Source organism: Cetorhinus maximus, chromosome 3 (assembly GCF_964194155.1).
Source record: "Cetorhinus maximus chromosome 3, sCetMax3.hap1.1, whole genome shotgun sequence".
NCBI lineage: Eukaryota > Metazoa > Chordata > Chondrichthyes > Lamniformes > Cetorhinidae > Cetorhinus > Cetorhinus maximus.
In genome coordinates, this window is record NC_135881.1 from 90,815,514 (window position 1) to 90,832,456 (window position 16,943).

General features: G+C 40.1%; 1 protein-coding gene across 1 annotated transcript in view; it reads right to left on the bottom strand.

The window, feature by feature from the left end:
* Positions 1-981: 981 nt before the first annotated feature.
* The window catches only part of ino80c (INO80 complex subunit C), a 35,374-nt gene continuing 19,412 nt past the window's right edge, over positions 982-16,943 (bottom strand). Inside the window, exons 4-5 of the mRNA XM_078538670.1 lie at positions 16,775-16,842; positions 982-1,361 (exon numbers count right to left, since the gene is read on the bottom strand). Of these exons, the coding sequence (XP_078394796.1) occupies positions 1,230-1,361; positions 16,775-16,842 (200 nt within the window). The 3' untranslated portion in view covers positions 982-1,229. The remainder of the gene's footprint in view (positions 1,362-16,774; positions 16,843-16,943) is intronic.

The following is a 16,943-nucleotide window of genomic DNA, read 5'->3' on the forward strand; positions in this document are numbered from 1 at the left end:
CAGTGAGCTGCTTCGTGGCAGAGCCACGTCCATCAGCATCCATCAAGCATGCAATGGATATTCACCCAGAGTCCCATTGCTGTCGGGCTCCAGCATCTTCTGCTCGTTGGATGCCTGCGATGTGAGCAAGACCCTGACGCTAAGTCCCAACTTCACGTCACACTTGTCAAGACGTGTTCTGCACTGGCGTGTTTTCCCACTGTGCTCGGATGATCCAGTGTGGGGGGATAATTCGAGTGAGCTGAGCTTATAATATATGTATTACAAGGAAATTCCCAGCATCCAAAAACGCAGCCTGCCAACGCAGTGCTCCTAATCCAGTGCTTGCTCTTTGTAAATACACATGAAACTGAGGGAAAATACCATGTTGGAGTCTGTCTCTTGCACAGTGCTCAAAAGGGAGAAGATGGTAATGAGGAGGACCAGAAGTTTGGGGGTGGATTTGGTTTCCAAAAATTCTGAAGAAATGCCCATGGGGAGTGGAAGTGAGTAGCTCTCTGTAATTGCTCGGTGGAGATTAAAGATGCTGTTGTCCAGAATGTTGACAGATTAGGTAAAGAAACAAACAACAGCTAGCAAGAGACTATGGGCCAAGTGCTGATAAATGGGATTAGGTAGGGTTGGTCAGGTGTTTCTCACGTGTCGATGCAGACTTGATGGGCCGAAGGGCCTCTTCTGCACTCTGTGATTCTGTGAAGAGACTTTTCAGAAATAGGCCTCTTATTGTGGATGCCCAGTCTACTATTCCAGCTATTTGTATTACATTGCCTACTTCGGGAAATATTTCATTTTGGTCCAGAGAGTCTGTAATAAGGGCAGACAAACTCTTGGGCTTTACTCAAACTTGGAGCTGGAGGGCAAAACTCAACAATAGGATTTTTACCATTGCAAAAGTCAATCACAACATGACTATAGGTCCTCCCACAGGCAGAGCCTGTGGTAGGAGTTCAAGATGCAGCATACTTTGGAAAAAATACAAGAGCAGTTTTACAATATATTAGCTATGCATACATTTTCTGTATACCCTGAAGTTTCCACATGGAGCTATTTTTACATTGCAGTGTTTTTACATTTCCCATGAACAACTGACTTAAAATTTTTGTCGCCAAAACTGCAGTTGCTGGAAATTTCTGTTGAGATGCACAGGAACTCCTAAATGTCATAAGTCACCATGCGTTGCTTTGCGCAACAGAAAATTTGTTTTCAGACAAACAATTCTGTGTCCTACTTCATGGTACTATGCTTGTTGCTTTCCTTAAAGCCAAATAACCAGTCACAATGTCTGAAGGAAGCATGCGGATATATGAAAACTCCTCTCTGCTGCTAAATCGTAGCTTGCTTTGTGGGTCTGTATAATTGGCCTGCAAAAAAAGTAATAAATATTTGATAAAAATACACAAACACACTAGATAGAGAATATATTTTAACATGTAGCACTCCTGCATAAGAGTCATATAACGAGAAAGCACTTTAGGAACTGCAGCGTGATCAGCAGGCCCAACTGTCTAGCGATTAATTTTAATAGATGGAAATTTGTGTGATCACAAATTGGATATGTTGACTTTCACAGCTTAACTTCCAAATCACATTCTCATAGTATGAAGTGTGTGTTGGGATGACCAAAGCGTAAATTCTTTCACAGTGGCAATAGTAATAAAAATCAAAAATATAACACAAACAATAAAACTTGAACATTAGTTATGTGAGCTAAGATGCCAAAACAGGCAATTTATCAATGTAAAACCTGTCAGTTGAAACATAAAATTAAACAACTTTTAATCATAACTTTTAAGGTAATAGACTTTTTTCCCTTTTAAAAATTTCAGAATGTAACACCATATGATTACTAGAAATTGAGATGCTTAATCAAACAAACTAATTATACTTTTGCCCACATGTCCGTCCTCGGCCTGCAGCAATGTTCCAGTGAAGCTCAACGCAAACTGGGGGAACAGCACCTCATTTTCTGACAAGGCACTTTACAGCCTTCCGGACTGAATATTGAGTTCAACAATTTTAGATCATGAACTCTCTCCTCCATCCCCACCCCCTTTCCGATCCCCCTTTTTTCCAATAATTTATATAGATTTTTCTTTTCCCACCTATTTCCATTATTTTTAAATGTATTTCCATCCATTGTTTTATCTCTACCTTTTAGCCTATTTCGATCCCTTCCCCCCACCCCACCAGGGCTATCTGTACCTTGCTCGTCCTGCTTTCCACCCTTAATGTCACCTATTAGCACATTCCTTAGATAATATCACCACCTTCAACACCTCTTTGTCCTTTTGTCTATGACATCTTTTGGCTATCTCCACTTATCACTGGCCCTCTACCCAGCTCTACTTGTCCCACCCCTCCCTTAAACCAGCTTATATTTCACCTCTTTTCTATTTTTCCTTCGTTCTGTTGATGAGTCATATGCACTCGAAACATTAACTGTGTTCCTCTCCGCAGATGCTGTCAGACCTGCTGAGTTTTTCCAGGTATTTTTATTTTTGTTTTGGATTTCCAGCATCTGCAGTTTTTTGCTTTTATAATTATACTTTAATACTGTCTTACTGTAGTGGATGTTAGAATACTAGTCCCATAACTCAGCAAAGCCACAAGAGTTATATGGATTCCTTTCAAGTGGGATAAGTAGGATACTAAATCAACTCCCTAATTCCTGTTAAATATTTTATTTATATTACATGTCAAAAATCTGGAGTTTTCTGCATCCACCTAATTTATAATTGCAATCAGGAACTAAACAGCTGAAAACATCATCAAACAAATGGAGCCCATTTAGTACAAACAAAATCCAGCTTTTTACAAATAGGTTTACATCATCCATGGTCTCATTCTGGAACTTACTGAAGCTTGGCTCTCAGATGGTGATTCCACTCTCCTTGCTGATTTCAGCTGCTTTGCATCACATCCCCCTCAGTGGTGTTTTAGCTTTTACTGCCAAGCTTCTTTACTTGTCTGGCACGTCCCCTCCGTCCCTCTTCTCATCCTCTTTCTAAGCACATTCTAAGCTGAAATATACCCTCACAGCCACTGCTCATACTCAAGTTCAATCTTCACCTAAATTTAACTAGCTCCCTCTTTTCCCATTTCTTTGCATTCACGTCCTTGCTTCATTTCATCCTTCGCTTTTTTTTATTTTAAAATATTCATTCTTGGAGTGTGGGCATCAGTGGTAAGGCCAACATTTATTGTCCATCCTTAATTTCCCAGAGATAATGATGGTGGGCTGTATTCTTGGTATTCAACTGAATGTCACAGGACAGCGAAGAGTCAACCAGACCAATGAGGACGATAGGTTTCCTTGAAAGTTAATTACAGAGCGAGTTATATTTTTACAAAAATCTGCCAGCTTCATGGTCACTTTTACTGACGTCAGTTTTTATTATTTCCAGAGACAGGTTGTAGCCACAATCCGAGACCAATGCCACCTGCTTGGCTCTCCAGGCCACACAGACTAGTTCCTGTTTGCTGGAGGTATGAAAGTCCATCTGTTATGAAATCATTCTGGTCACTCCTCAAACTGAGGATTATCATGATCTAGGTTTATTTGATCTTGTGAGCAGAGCTCCCGCTTTATGGCCTTAAAAATTACATATAATTTTATTTTCTGGCACAGTGAAGTCAATTAAAGAAAAGACTTGCATTTATTTAACATCTTCCTCGACCACCGGACATCTCAAACTGCTTTACAGCCAATGAAGTACTTTCTGAAAATAGCCATGTTGTAATATAGGAAGTGCAGCAACCAATTTGCACACAGCAAGCTTCCACATTGTTTTTGTGATGTTGATCAAGGAGTAAATGTTGGCCAGGATACTGGGTTAACTCCCCTGTTCCTGTTGGAAATAATGCCACAAACCTTGCTCTGAGTGCACTTCTCCAAAGAGCCAATGCCCTTACCAGTATCCAAAACGGAAAACCAATTGGCAAGTGCAATCCCAGGTGCCTCATGCATTACCTGCCTAGTTCTCTTGGACTGCCTGGTGGTCACTCATTCCCTTTCTGCCTCCAGGTTCCTAAGCTGTGGTGTGACCACCTCTCTGAACGAGCTATCCACATAGCTCTCAGCCTCACAGATACGCCACAGTGACTCCTGCTGCTGCTTGAGCTCCGAAACCCACAGCTCAAGGTTCTGCAGCTGGTGACCCTGGCAGCTTCCACGATTTCCCACATATTACAGCTCACGCATTTCATACAATCAAGCTGTCTTGCAAATGCTTCAATTTACTTCCCTTATGTTAACTTTATTTTACTTTGGTTTAGTTAAATAACTTTATTTTACTTGGACTTGATTTATCTTTATTTCCCTATTGCTTGTGTTTCTTACTGAAATCTTAAGTAGCTCCTTCTTTCAAGAATGTGTTTTCTTGCTTGAAGACCCACCCTAATATCAGTTTCTCACCAACCAATGAAATTGTGTTCCTCCTGTGATAAGAACATAATAGGACCAGTAGGCCATTTGGCCCCTCAAACCTGCCCCACCATTCAAAAAGATCACGGCTGATCTGCCCCAGGCCTCATCTTTTGTGCCAGCTCCTCCTAGTGATATCACTATGTGATGTCACCAGTGATATCACTCTTGGATGTTTTCAAAACTCAGCCCTCTCGTGCAGTTTTTCAACTCCTAGTCTTCTGCAGGCTGAGAAAGATAGAGAAAGAAAAAGAAAAGAGAACCTCCCTCCCCTCCTCACTAAACTCCTTTGTCACCAAACTTACTGCAATTCCATTCTGTAACAGTGCACTCTGTGACAGGTATTTAAACCTCTCAATTATACTTCTGAGATTCAAATGAACCCCCCTATCTGGCAGTTACAGAACCAGGTTAGGCCAGTTCCTTAAATTGCTGATCTCACCTGCTCTCCAGCAGAGGGCTTGATTTGCTTGATTAGCCCTGCCCAAGCCTCTAAGAAACTTAAAGCTTAAAAAACAGTAAATTTAAGTAAAATGCTGAATTGCAAGCAAGCAGTACTGGACTGTATAAAAGATTAACCCGTAAAATTTAAAATTTCACTCCCTTCTCATCAAACTCTCAGCAATTCCACTCTGTAACAATGCAGCTCTTATCTTACAGATTACATGCATTCAACAAGAACTATGCAAATGACAAGATATTCAGTGGTTTTCCAAGCTGAGCTATGTAAATGAAATGTTTGGCACACATTTTCATACAGAACTAGATTTTTAAAAAATCTGTGGTTTAATTGGTTACTACAGGAAATAGCAAGAACCCTGAACCAGTTTAAATGTTAAAAGGTGATGTTTCCTTCTAGGAGGAAATGCTGTCAGTAATCAGTTTATCAATAAACTAATTTTATGCTGCATGCCCAAAAGCTGTAATAATAAAGCTGAGCAGGTTGTCAGACAACAGAAGTCATCTGCACTCCTGCATTTTGCACACAATGTGGGGAAAACAGGGAGGAGGGATTGGAGTAAGCAGCTCCTTTGGAGCAGCTGGCAGCACAATACACGACAAGACCTCCTGTGCTGCTGACATTTCTACAAAAACACTGACCAGTAACTATGGACAAGATTTTTGCCTCGTCGGGCGGGCCCGGGAATGGCCGCGAAATCGACTGCCGCCCGTGATTGGGCCCTGACCACGATTTCACGCCGGCTGGCCAATTAACGGCCAGCCAGTGTGAATTGCATACTGCAACGCTCAGCGCTGCCTGGGTGATGGGGTGTAGGAGGAGAGTGAGTGCGGAAGTCAGCGCATGAGCGCGGGTGTGCTCAGTGAAAGCTCCCTGAAGGCACAGAGCTGCCGTAGGGTGCTGAAGATTTTTAACATTAAAAATAAACAATTGAAAAATAAGGAAAACATGTCCCCTCATGTGACTCTGTCACATGAACAGGGACATGTTAAAAATTAGTTTAAAAATGTTTTTCTTTAATCACTGGTCGAAATCTCGTCCCACCCATGGATGAGGTTTCGCAAAAAATGCAAAGGCCGCTTGGCCTATTCGTCCGCCTGCTAAATATAAGATTGGACGGGCAGCGAAAAATTGCATTTAATTAGTTGATTAAGGGCCTTAATAGGCCTCTTAATATTTGGCGGGCGCACTGCCGCCTCTCGCGCACGTGTGCTGAGCAAGATATCACGAGTGCGCGATGACGTCGGGATGCTCGCCAGACGTCATCGTGCACTATTTTTCTTCCCATCCGGGTCGGGCACGCGCCTGCCAGACAAGGGAAAAATTCTGCCCTATGTGTATGCATGTGGATTCTTTATCATAAAATGAAAGCTAAGATGATAAGCTTCAGTTATGAGCAGAGATTAAGAGAAACTAGGGATCTTTAGTCCATGGCCACCTGCCCACGTACAGAAGCCATGTCCATCCTTAGCCAACTGAGATCAGGTAACGCAGCACAAACTCAGGAGGGTTTCAACATGATACCTTCCTGGTGTGTATAGAAAATGTTAATGTACATAATTATACCTAGCCAATTATAATTTTTCAGTTCTCTATATGAGGAATTATAAAACCACATGCAGTTATGTTGTTTACAGATCTGTGAAAGACAAGATGTGACCGACGGGAACAAGTCCAATTGCTTAACATGTTGCACACAATATATTACATTTTACTTTGTCTGATTTAGTGCATATCATAAATAGCTAGTTGTAGCTTGGCTCCCTCCTTTATTATGAGGTTTATTATTTTCACCAGTGGCTGTGCGTGGAGACTAATGGAGTCCTTCAGGGATCAATTCCATTTTTCCATGTTTGCTCCATATGCCTCATATCCTTATCTAACAAAAATCTTTCTCAGTCTTAAAAGCTTTGATTGACCTGGTATCCACAGCATTTTGAGGAACAGTGTTTCAAATTTCTGCTACCTTTTGTTTAAAAAAGTGTTTTCTGATTTCACTCCTAAATGGTGCAGCTCGAACTGTAAGATTATGTCCACTTGTTCCCGATTTCCTTACTACAGTTAATATTTTGTCTGCTTATCCACCCTATCAAATCCTAACATTTTTAAACACGCTGATCTGATCACTCCTCAATATTCTATATCCAAGGGAATATAAATCCAAATTTATCTAAATTGTCCTCAGTTTAACCCTCCCTAACCTTGGTATTATTCTACTGAATCTGCATTGCACCCCCTCTTGAGGCCAATATATCCTCCCAGAGGTTTGGTGCCCAAAACTGAATGCAGTACTTCAGATTGGATGTGACCAATGCCTTATACAACTGAAGCCCTTCCTCCTCCATATATTCCAGCCTTTTGAGATAAAAGTCAACGCTTCATTAGCCTATTTGATTGTTTCTTGTTTCTGCCTATAAGCTTTTAATGGTTTGTCAAATTCTAAACATCTATCCAATTGTTGCCAGAGAATCATCTGCAATGGTTTTCCTTCTCGATCCTGCGCAGTTACCGCTGGAATCCCCAAGGATCTATCCTTGGCCCCTTCCTAATTCTCATCTACCTCTGCAAATGCTGCATGTCCAAAACAAAACCAGAAAATGCTGAAAATACTCAGATCAAAAAACATCTCCTCAGAGAGAAACAGAGCTAACCTTTCAGGTTAATGTCCTTTCATCAGATCTAGAAAAAGCTGGAGTTGTAATAGGTTTCAAGCATGTACAAAGGCAGGGAAAGGGGTGGGGCAGAACAAGAAAGGACTGCACTAGGATAGAAGACAGGATATATTAAGTGACAAAAGGGATGATGGTGAGGAGGGCAAAAGGAGATGGTAATGGCACAAAGAAATAAAAGATGGGTCTGGAGGCAGTGTAAGTGGGAATAGCTGAATCATCACCAGTGGATGCCCTCTAGAAAAAATGGGAGCAGAGGTTCTGACCTGAAATTGTTGAACTCAATGTTAAGTGTCCAGAAGTTTGGAAGATGTCTAATTGAAAGATGATGTGTTATTCTTCGAATCTACATTCAGCCTCATTGGAACTAGGAATCCACAAAGTGGTCACTTACTCTGCATCTGGTCTCTCCAGTGTACAGCAGACTGCATTGTGAGCAGGGAATACAGTATACTATTTCACCTGGAAGGGAGGAGCTAAAAGGGCAGGTGTTGTACCTCCCACTCTTGCATGAGAAGGTGCTGTAGGAAGGGGGGAGATTGGGAGTGATGAGGAGTGGACCTCGGAGGGTGTCATGGAGGGAATGGTCCCTTGGAAAGCTGAAAAGGAGGAGGAATAAATGAATTTGTTAGTGGCATCATGATGGAAGTGGCAGACAGTGATCCATTAAATGTGGAAGCTGGCAAGATGGAAACTGAAGACAAGAGGAATTCTATCATGGTTTGAGGTGGGGTGGCAGAGGGAAGGGGTGAGACCAGAAGTGTGGGGAATGGAATGGACATGGCCCTATCAACCATGAAGGAGGGGAATGGGATGAATAGAAATTTCCTCCAATTAATTATGACAAAAACCAAAGCCACTGTCTCTGGCTTCCACCACAAACTCAGTTCCCTAGTTACTGACTACATCCCTCTCCCTGGCCACTGTCTTAGGCTATATCAAGACTGTTTGCGACTTTGGTGTACTAATCGACCCTAAGCAGAGCTTCCAACCCCAAATCTTATCCATCACAAAGATCACCTACTTCTTTATCTGTAACATCACCGGTCTCCACCTCAACCTTCCACTGAAATCCTCATCCATGCCTTTATTACCTTTAGACTTACTCTTTCGATGCTTTACTTTTTAGCCTCTCACCTCCCACCCTCCCTAAACTTGAACTCATCCAAAACTCAGCTGCCTATCTCCTACCTTACACCAAGTCCTGTTTGCACATCGCACCTGTGCTTGATGACCCACATTTGCTCCTAGTCCAGCAACTCAGATTTTAAAATGCTAATCCTGGTTTTTAAATCCTTCCATATCCTCACCTCATCCTATCACTGTACTCTCCTGAACCCTACAACCCTCTGAGATCTGGTGCTCCTCCAGTACTAGCTCCCTCCAATTCTGTACTCTTGCGTATCCCTAATTTTCTTTGTTCCACTATTCAGGTTGTCATAAACATGTAATTATGATATTACAGATTTTAAAGACAGCTGTTTTAAAGGTACGTTTCTGTTTTCAAATCTTTACGTTGAGTAAAAGCCTTTTTCAAAATGGAAGTATGGATAGGCAACATGACAGCTTTCTCTGTTTATTCAAACCTTGTCAAGACCATATCTCTAGAGCTGACTACAAAGAGTCATTAAAACGCAAAAGACTCCTCCTCTAAAAAGGTGTGAAAACCCATTGGCTCCTGAGAGATCAGGAGACAGGAAGGGACTTCAAAGGACCACAATATAAATTGAGAATAGCCATTTTTCATGCAGAACCCCCAGGAAGAACTGAGAGAGATGTAATCTGAGGGGTTTTCTCTCTGCCACTGGAAGTCAAAGATGAAGGTATTTAAGAAATCAACTGCTGTTCTGCCAAAAGAGTCCAGGTAATCCTCAAGCGTCGTAACCACAGAACTAGTGAGGAACAAGAAATTTTCTCTCCCCCATAACCTGCTTGACCTGCTGAGTCCATCTGAAAAAGGCAAACACTAACTAGTCGACTACAGCTGCTAAACCAAACCTCAAATTTCAACTCCTTCATTTGGGGAAGGAGGAAGTCAAGCATCGGGGCTGCAACAATATCTCAGAGACTGATTTAAAATCTCATCTTTACTTATCTTTTTATCTACTTTTAATCTTTGTATCTGTATTTTAGTTAACAACTTTATCACTTTTACCTAAGTAACTTTCGGCAGTAGTTTTTGTAATAAAACTAACCTTTAGCTTGTTTAAGCCTAAAGCTTGTCTGCTGGGTTTTTTTCAAATTGAACCACTCATAAATTAAAAGGAGCCTACATACACATACACGCACAAATTCTTAACTCAAGGGCCACTTTGAGGAATGCCTTTTAAGTGGTCATGACCGGGTTTTAATTCCTTCCTTAAACCTCTCCTCTCTTCCCTCCTTTAAGACACTTCTTAAAACTTACCTCCACGACCAAGCTTTTGGCCACTGCCCTAATGTTTCCTTATATGGTTTGGTATAGCATGGCTGTGAAGCTGGCCTTGGGACACTTTACTACATCAAAGGCACTACATAAATAAATGCTGTTGTTGCTGCTCTTCTATAATTCCCAGTTTCTCACCATTTAGAAAATACTCAGATTTATCTTTTTGGGTTCATATAGAATAACTACACTTGCTGACACTGAACTCCATGTATCATAGTTTTTCCAACTCACTTAATCTGCTATCTGCACTGCTTAGTGTACCCTCTAACTTAGTGTCATCTACAAATCCGGATATACAACTCTATTTTTTTATTCAAATCATTAATAAATATGGTGAAAAGCTGAGGCCTCCGAACTGATTCCTGGGGACCACCACTTGTAACATCCTGCCAATCAGAGTACCTGACCTTTATCCCCACTCTTGTCTGCTACCTCCCAACCAATTTCCAAACCAAGTCAAAAGGCACCTCCAATTCAGTGTGCTCTCATTTTTGCTATTAACCTCTTGTATGGAACCTTATTGAATGCTTTCTGGGAGTGCATATAGCTAACACTCAGGCACTCGCTAATCTACCTTATTAGTGACTGTCAAAAAAGGCAAACGATATTCATGACATGATTTACCCATAAAACCATGTTGTACCTTTCTGACCAGCTCATAGAGTGCATATGGGTCTCTAAAGCTTCTTGACTCAAGGCTGTACCAATTTGAATTGGATAGGATAGGGAGAAAAAGGGAGCTGCGTAAAAGTCAAATAAGCAAAGAAGAAAGTTAGATGTTGGAAGATTTCTCTTTTAGCAGAGGTCAATGACCTTTAGAAGAATACAAAAGTTCAAAATGTTGGGTGATGTGCCTCATGTTTACTATGATCTCCTGGAACTTATTTTAATCGTCTTTAAGGAATCAGTGAGTAACTTTCCAGAATTGTATTTTCCCTTAATTGGCCGAGGGTTGCTTTTTCCCACTCTAAAGAGATTACATGGTCATTGTTGGGTGGCAGCTTTGGGACTTCTGATAACTCCAACATAACTGTACGGAATAGCGTCAATGGACCAGCTTATATTTTCCTGTCCTTTAATTTTGAATGTTTGCAAAACAATTTGGACTTTTAAAAAAAAACATTCCTCTCCATTCCAAAAATCAAATGAATAAATATGTTCAGACTTTGTTTCTCTTTTCCAACTTCTGATTTCACTTTTCCTGTATTGGCAGGAATATAGAGACTGCTGCACAAAAATAAATGACCAAGGTCACTTTAGTTCTTCTACCATTCTGGTGGTCACATGCTATAACAATAATGGAGCTCTTGACTAATCATAGCAATCAATCAATATTAATTAGTCTACAACAAACATCACAGAAGGAAAATCCCAGTGATGGACAGATTTGGGAACCATTGGTCCAAGGTCAGCTTTTCTCCCAAGGTTGCTACAATTATCCTATGCCATGTCTCAAACTGTATTACATATATTGTATTCAAAATTGGTATGTTCTGAAAGAAATCTAAATTTACATTTGGATGAATCAATACTAACTGATTTAATCACTTCCTTAGGGAACCAGTTCCACAGACCACTCACTCACTGAAATATCATTTCTGCAGATTAGTTTTGAATTTACACTCTTTCAAGTGCAGGTAATGTCTTCCAGTTCTGGATAATGTGAAATATCTTGTCATGGTCTACATTATCTAGTTCTTTTAGAATCCTAAAAAGATGGACAGAATGGCAAAGGAGGAGAGGTAGCCCTGATGGAAAAAGATGACATAATTATATTAGTGAGGAAGGATCTTGGCTCAGAAGATCATGAAGTAGAATCAGTATGGGTGAAGATTGGGAATAGCAAGAGTCAGAAAATGCAGCTGGGAGTAAGTTATAGGCTCCCCTAAGAGTAGTTATACCGCTGGATAGAGCATTAAATAATTAAGTTATTAGAGCATGTAACAAAGACAGTGTAATAATGGTGGGGGACTTTAATCTTCATATAAACTGGACCAAACAAATTGCTAAGAGTGGTCTCGAAGATGATTTTGTGGAATGTTTTCATGACAGCTTCCTGGAGCAATACATTGTGGAACCAACTAGGGATAAAGCTATTTTAGATATAGTATTGTATAATGAGGCAAGGTTAATTAATAATCTCATAGTAAGAGAGTTGTTGGGAACTAATGATCACAATACAATTGAATTTCATGTTAAGTTTGAAAGCCATGATCGTACTGAATGGTGAAGTTGGGCCATATGGTCTACTTCTGCTCCTATCTCTTGTGTTGTGTTCAGATCACCTCTCAACCTCTTCTTTGCTAATGAGAATGTACTCAATTTACATAATTGTTCCTCATAATCCAATCCCACCATAACCTCAATCATTCTAGATGTTCTTTTCTGTATTCATTCAGTGAATGCAATATCCTCTTTGTACTGCAGCAATCAGCATTGTACTATGTTCACTGTACACTATAATAATGACCCTTGAATGCACCCCAATATGATTTGCTTTACTCACTGTCCCTAAATATTATTACAAGTATCTCAATTTGCTGTCAATCTGGATTCCCAGATCATTTTAATGTTTCAAGCACATTATCCCTCCCCGGATTTTTTTAATCTCCAAGTGAACTAATGTACATTTAATTTGCCACCTGTCTGCATTTTTCAAATAGATTCAAATTTATCTGGAGCTTATCCTGTTCAGCCAACATCTTCATTAACTTTATTGCATCTGCAAATTTAGCCATTATACTTGTGACTCCTAGCTCCAGATCATTTATGATATGAACCGAGTGGGAACCCAATGGCAACAATCACCCAGGCTGGAAATGCAGCCTGCCATTGGTGGACAGAGCGGACGATCGCAAACTGGTTTCATTGCTTTGAGAAACCATTTTTTGGCCTTCTTGCCATATTGTCTGCTCATACCACTGAACACGCCCGACAACGGCGGACACAGAAAATCCCGGCCAAGATTAGCGATGTTTGGCGTATGCTGTGCATTTCCTGCATTTCTTATTTTTGGAACAAAAAGTTTCTCTGCATCAAGTGAGCAGAGTGAACCTTAATTTAGATGAAATCCAATTAAAGCTTTTGTGGATTTAATTTCCTGTTCTACTTTGAGGTGAAGTATAATCCAGTTACTCCTTATGATACTGTAAAATAAGAGTAAGAAAATAGGTTTAAGTAGCTTCCGGCTTGTGGTCCATAAATGACATTCCCAATCAGAATTAATTTCCCTCTAGTACACATTGACGTCAAGTCAAAGCAAAGGGGAAAAATCATCACAGTGGCTGTAGGTGTTAAGAAAACTGCCACTGACCCTAAAATATCCATGTAACCAGCAGCCGCTGCGGTGGCATTTGTAATACAATAATGCAAAGCTGAAGTAACCATTATTGGCAGACTTCATGTCTATCTGCAAAAACCAGCCGATATAAGAAAAAAGGTTTAAACCAAAATTTCAGCTATTTCCCTCCCCAAACAACTTTCACTTGTGTGCTGATTTACACCCTTTCCCTTACTCGTTAGGGTACATTTCCGAAGGCATAGAAATACCCTTCCCATGTGACCACTGTTTTTGTGTACACTGTTATAATCACCAAAGATACCGATAAATTTAAAAACATATACAAACTCAGGTTAATTGTTGAAAGTATAACACATTAAAAAAATACACTTTGATTCTTTTTTCTCTGGCTGGATTTTAAAACCAATAAACTGTAATCCCATTAAGACAATGGAGGACTGTCAGCCAGCCGCAATATACAATTGGGATGAAAAGGGAACAGACACCCAAACCCCTAGGGAGTGTGAAAGAGCCCATCTCCTGTTGGCTTTCGCACGAGCCGGAAACTCTTCAAAAGTTTGAGATGAGACATCAAACTGCAATTATCTGTTCTAAAAAACAATGACTACAACAGACAGATTAATCAAATTCTTCTGTAATATGCAGGCAGCAGGGTTTAAGAACTGTTTTACCAAGCCAGAGAGATCAAAAATTAGAATGCTGTACTGAAAAGCTACAATGATGCTGTTCCTCAGATTTGCAAAGTTACCATTCTGACAATTGAACAAAATGGTCACAACGTGGAATCACTACATCAAGACCAGCCAAAGGAAAGTTAACCATATATGCCTTTGTTTGTTTATCTTCATGAACTGTAAAAAATCCTTACACCTATCCTCTTATTCTGCCATCTGTACTAGTGTGTGTGTGGGCCCAGGGAATGTGTGTGACATATGATTGGTAGCGACGATTTGCTGATTTTTTTTTTAATTCAGGAAATAGTTTCAAAAAAAATGATCTTGTTCTGTGCTTAAATTCAGAAAACCGGTCTGGCTAATTCTTTATAATCTGAAAGCATACATAGTGGGATTCCTGCAGTATTGGCAATGCACATCCTCTCTAAATTCACAAAAAAAATCTGTTAGGTCAGAACTGGAGTGGTAGAATTTGGGAGTTACTTTTTACCCCTCCTCATGTGGCAATAACAGGTTCAAGGAGGTGGCTCACCAACACCTTCTCAAGGGCAATTAGAGATGGGAAATAAATGCTGTCCTAGCCACCAACACCCACATCCTCTGAAGGAGTAAATAAGAAAAATATTATGGCAAGCACAAAATATCCTACAAATAACCATTGCAAATAAATGTAAATGAAGAACAGCACTATAGGCATCAAGAAAAAGCCATTTGGCCCATCAGGCTGTTCTTTCCAGAGATCATAGACAATCTATTTTATCAAGATTTTACCACAGGCATTTATACTGCGTATGGGAAAACTCTACATAAATGCATAAAAATGAAGAGAATCCTACTTGTTTTATCTGTCTCCACAATTTAGCCTTAGCCAATCATCCACAGATAGCATTCTTCTCCCCTTACCCAGTTGTAGCAATACAGGTAACTTTTAAAAAGTAGCTAATCAACACTGCATCAGCTGTTTGATCAAAGAGTAGGTTCCATCAGTCAATTACTCGGTTTTGTGGCGGAGGTGGAAAAAGAGAGTTTTGCTCATTTCCGTACTTACATAAAAGGATGATACTATGGCCACTACTTAAGCCATGTTTCAAGGTCAAGACAGGCAGCTCAACATTCCTGGTTACAAAAATAGGGAAGTCTTGCTAAAACTATACAAAACTGTACTAGTTAGACCACACCTAGAATGGTTCACTAGGTTGATCCTGGGAATGGAAGGATTTTCTGATTAGGAGAGGTTGAGTAGGTTAGGCCTGTACTCATTGGAGTTTAGAAAAATGAGAGACAACCTTATTGAAACATATAAAATTCTTAGGGGGTTTGACAGGGTAGATGATGAGAGGTTGTTTCCCCTTGCAGGAGAGTCTAGGACCAGAGGGCATAATCTCAGAGTTAGTGGGCGCCCATTTAAAGCAGAGATGAGGAGGAATTTCTTCTCTTAGAGGGTAGTGAACCTGTGGAATTCTTTACGGCAGAGGGCTGTAGGGGCTGGGTTGTTAAGTATATTCAAGGCTGAGATAGACAGATTTTTAATCAGTAAGGGAATCAAGGGTTATGGGGAAAAGGCAGGAAAGTGGAGTTGAGGATTATTAGATCAGCCATGAATGGCAAAGCAGCCGCGATGGGCCGAATGGCCTACTTCTGCTCCTATGTCTTATGGTTACAGGGTTTCAATTGGGAAATAGAGGAAAGTTTTAAAAAAAGGACTGGAGTGATTGCAATATTGGTTGAAGAATAAATCACAGCCTGAGGAGGGATCATATGCAAGAAGGATCATCAAATAAGGCCAGAAATATTTTATTTATTCATTCACGAGATATGGGCATCACTGACTAGGCCAACATTTATTGCCCATCCCTACCTAATTGATCTCAGATGTGATAGCAGCTGGAGTACCACAATTGTACTGATTGCTCCAGCGCTAGGGAATCAGCCAGGGCCTCACTCACGACACAATCCAGTTATTCCTGCTGGTATATGTGCACAGTGAAGACAGGATTAGATTTAGCTGTGCTAGAACAATCACTCTGTAGGTACACACAATGGTCATAATAATATAGAGGAGGAATGCCAGCACCAGTGGAACAGGAGCACAGAGGGAACTGTGCTTCAGGAAAGGGTGCAAGCAAATTAGAATTTAAAAAGTCTCCAGATTAAGGTAGAGCAAGAACGTTAAAAGCTTCCACTGCTCAATATACTACAATATTAGAATTCAAGCAGAAGTCCTTCACAAAAGGTCAATCCATGGGATTTTTTTGTAATCCCTTCATATTGCTACAAATTGCTGTCCTATGTAGTAAATTATGCATTGCAAAGAAATATAATGGAATACAATTTATGTTGAGTCACACATGGATTAACCTGATTCATTTAAACATATTTAAATCCTTCCATGGCCTTGTTTCTCCACAACTCTGTAACCGCCTCCAGTTCTACAACTCACAAACACTCCGTTCCTTTACTGCTGGCCTCATGCATCCCCTCCTACCGCTAAAGCTTCCCACCTCCTTTAAGATCACTTTTCAATCAAGCTTTTAGTCATCCCTAATATCCGTTTCTTTGGTTCAGAATTCATTTTTTCTCCCTATATCTTTAAAGTGCCTTGTGACTTTTTATTTCAAAGGCACTACATAAATACAACTTGCTGCTGTTGTATAAAAGTTTACATAACAAAAAAAAAATCAGGTTTCCAGATTAACATGGTAAATAGCAATAGTGGAATACGAGGGCAATGTTCAAAAGGTAACTGTAGTTTAACTTTCTGGCATTTAATATTTGCACAAAATCAACTTAATGCAATGAAAACAATGTACTCTACTTACAGGAAGTCCTGAAATATCAGAATATTTTTTGGCCGGTTTAAAGGAAGGAAGAGCATCAATGCTGGAATCTGAAGATTTTAAGATAAAAAGGAATTGATTGTTACTGAGATCAACATCTGACTAGACAAATATTGAGAATCTTTCAACATATAGAAAAATCAAATATATA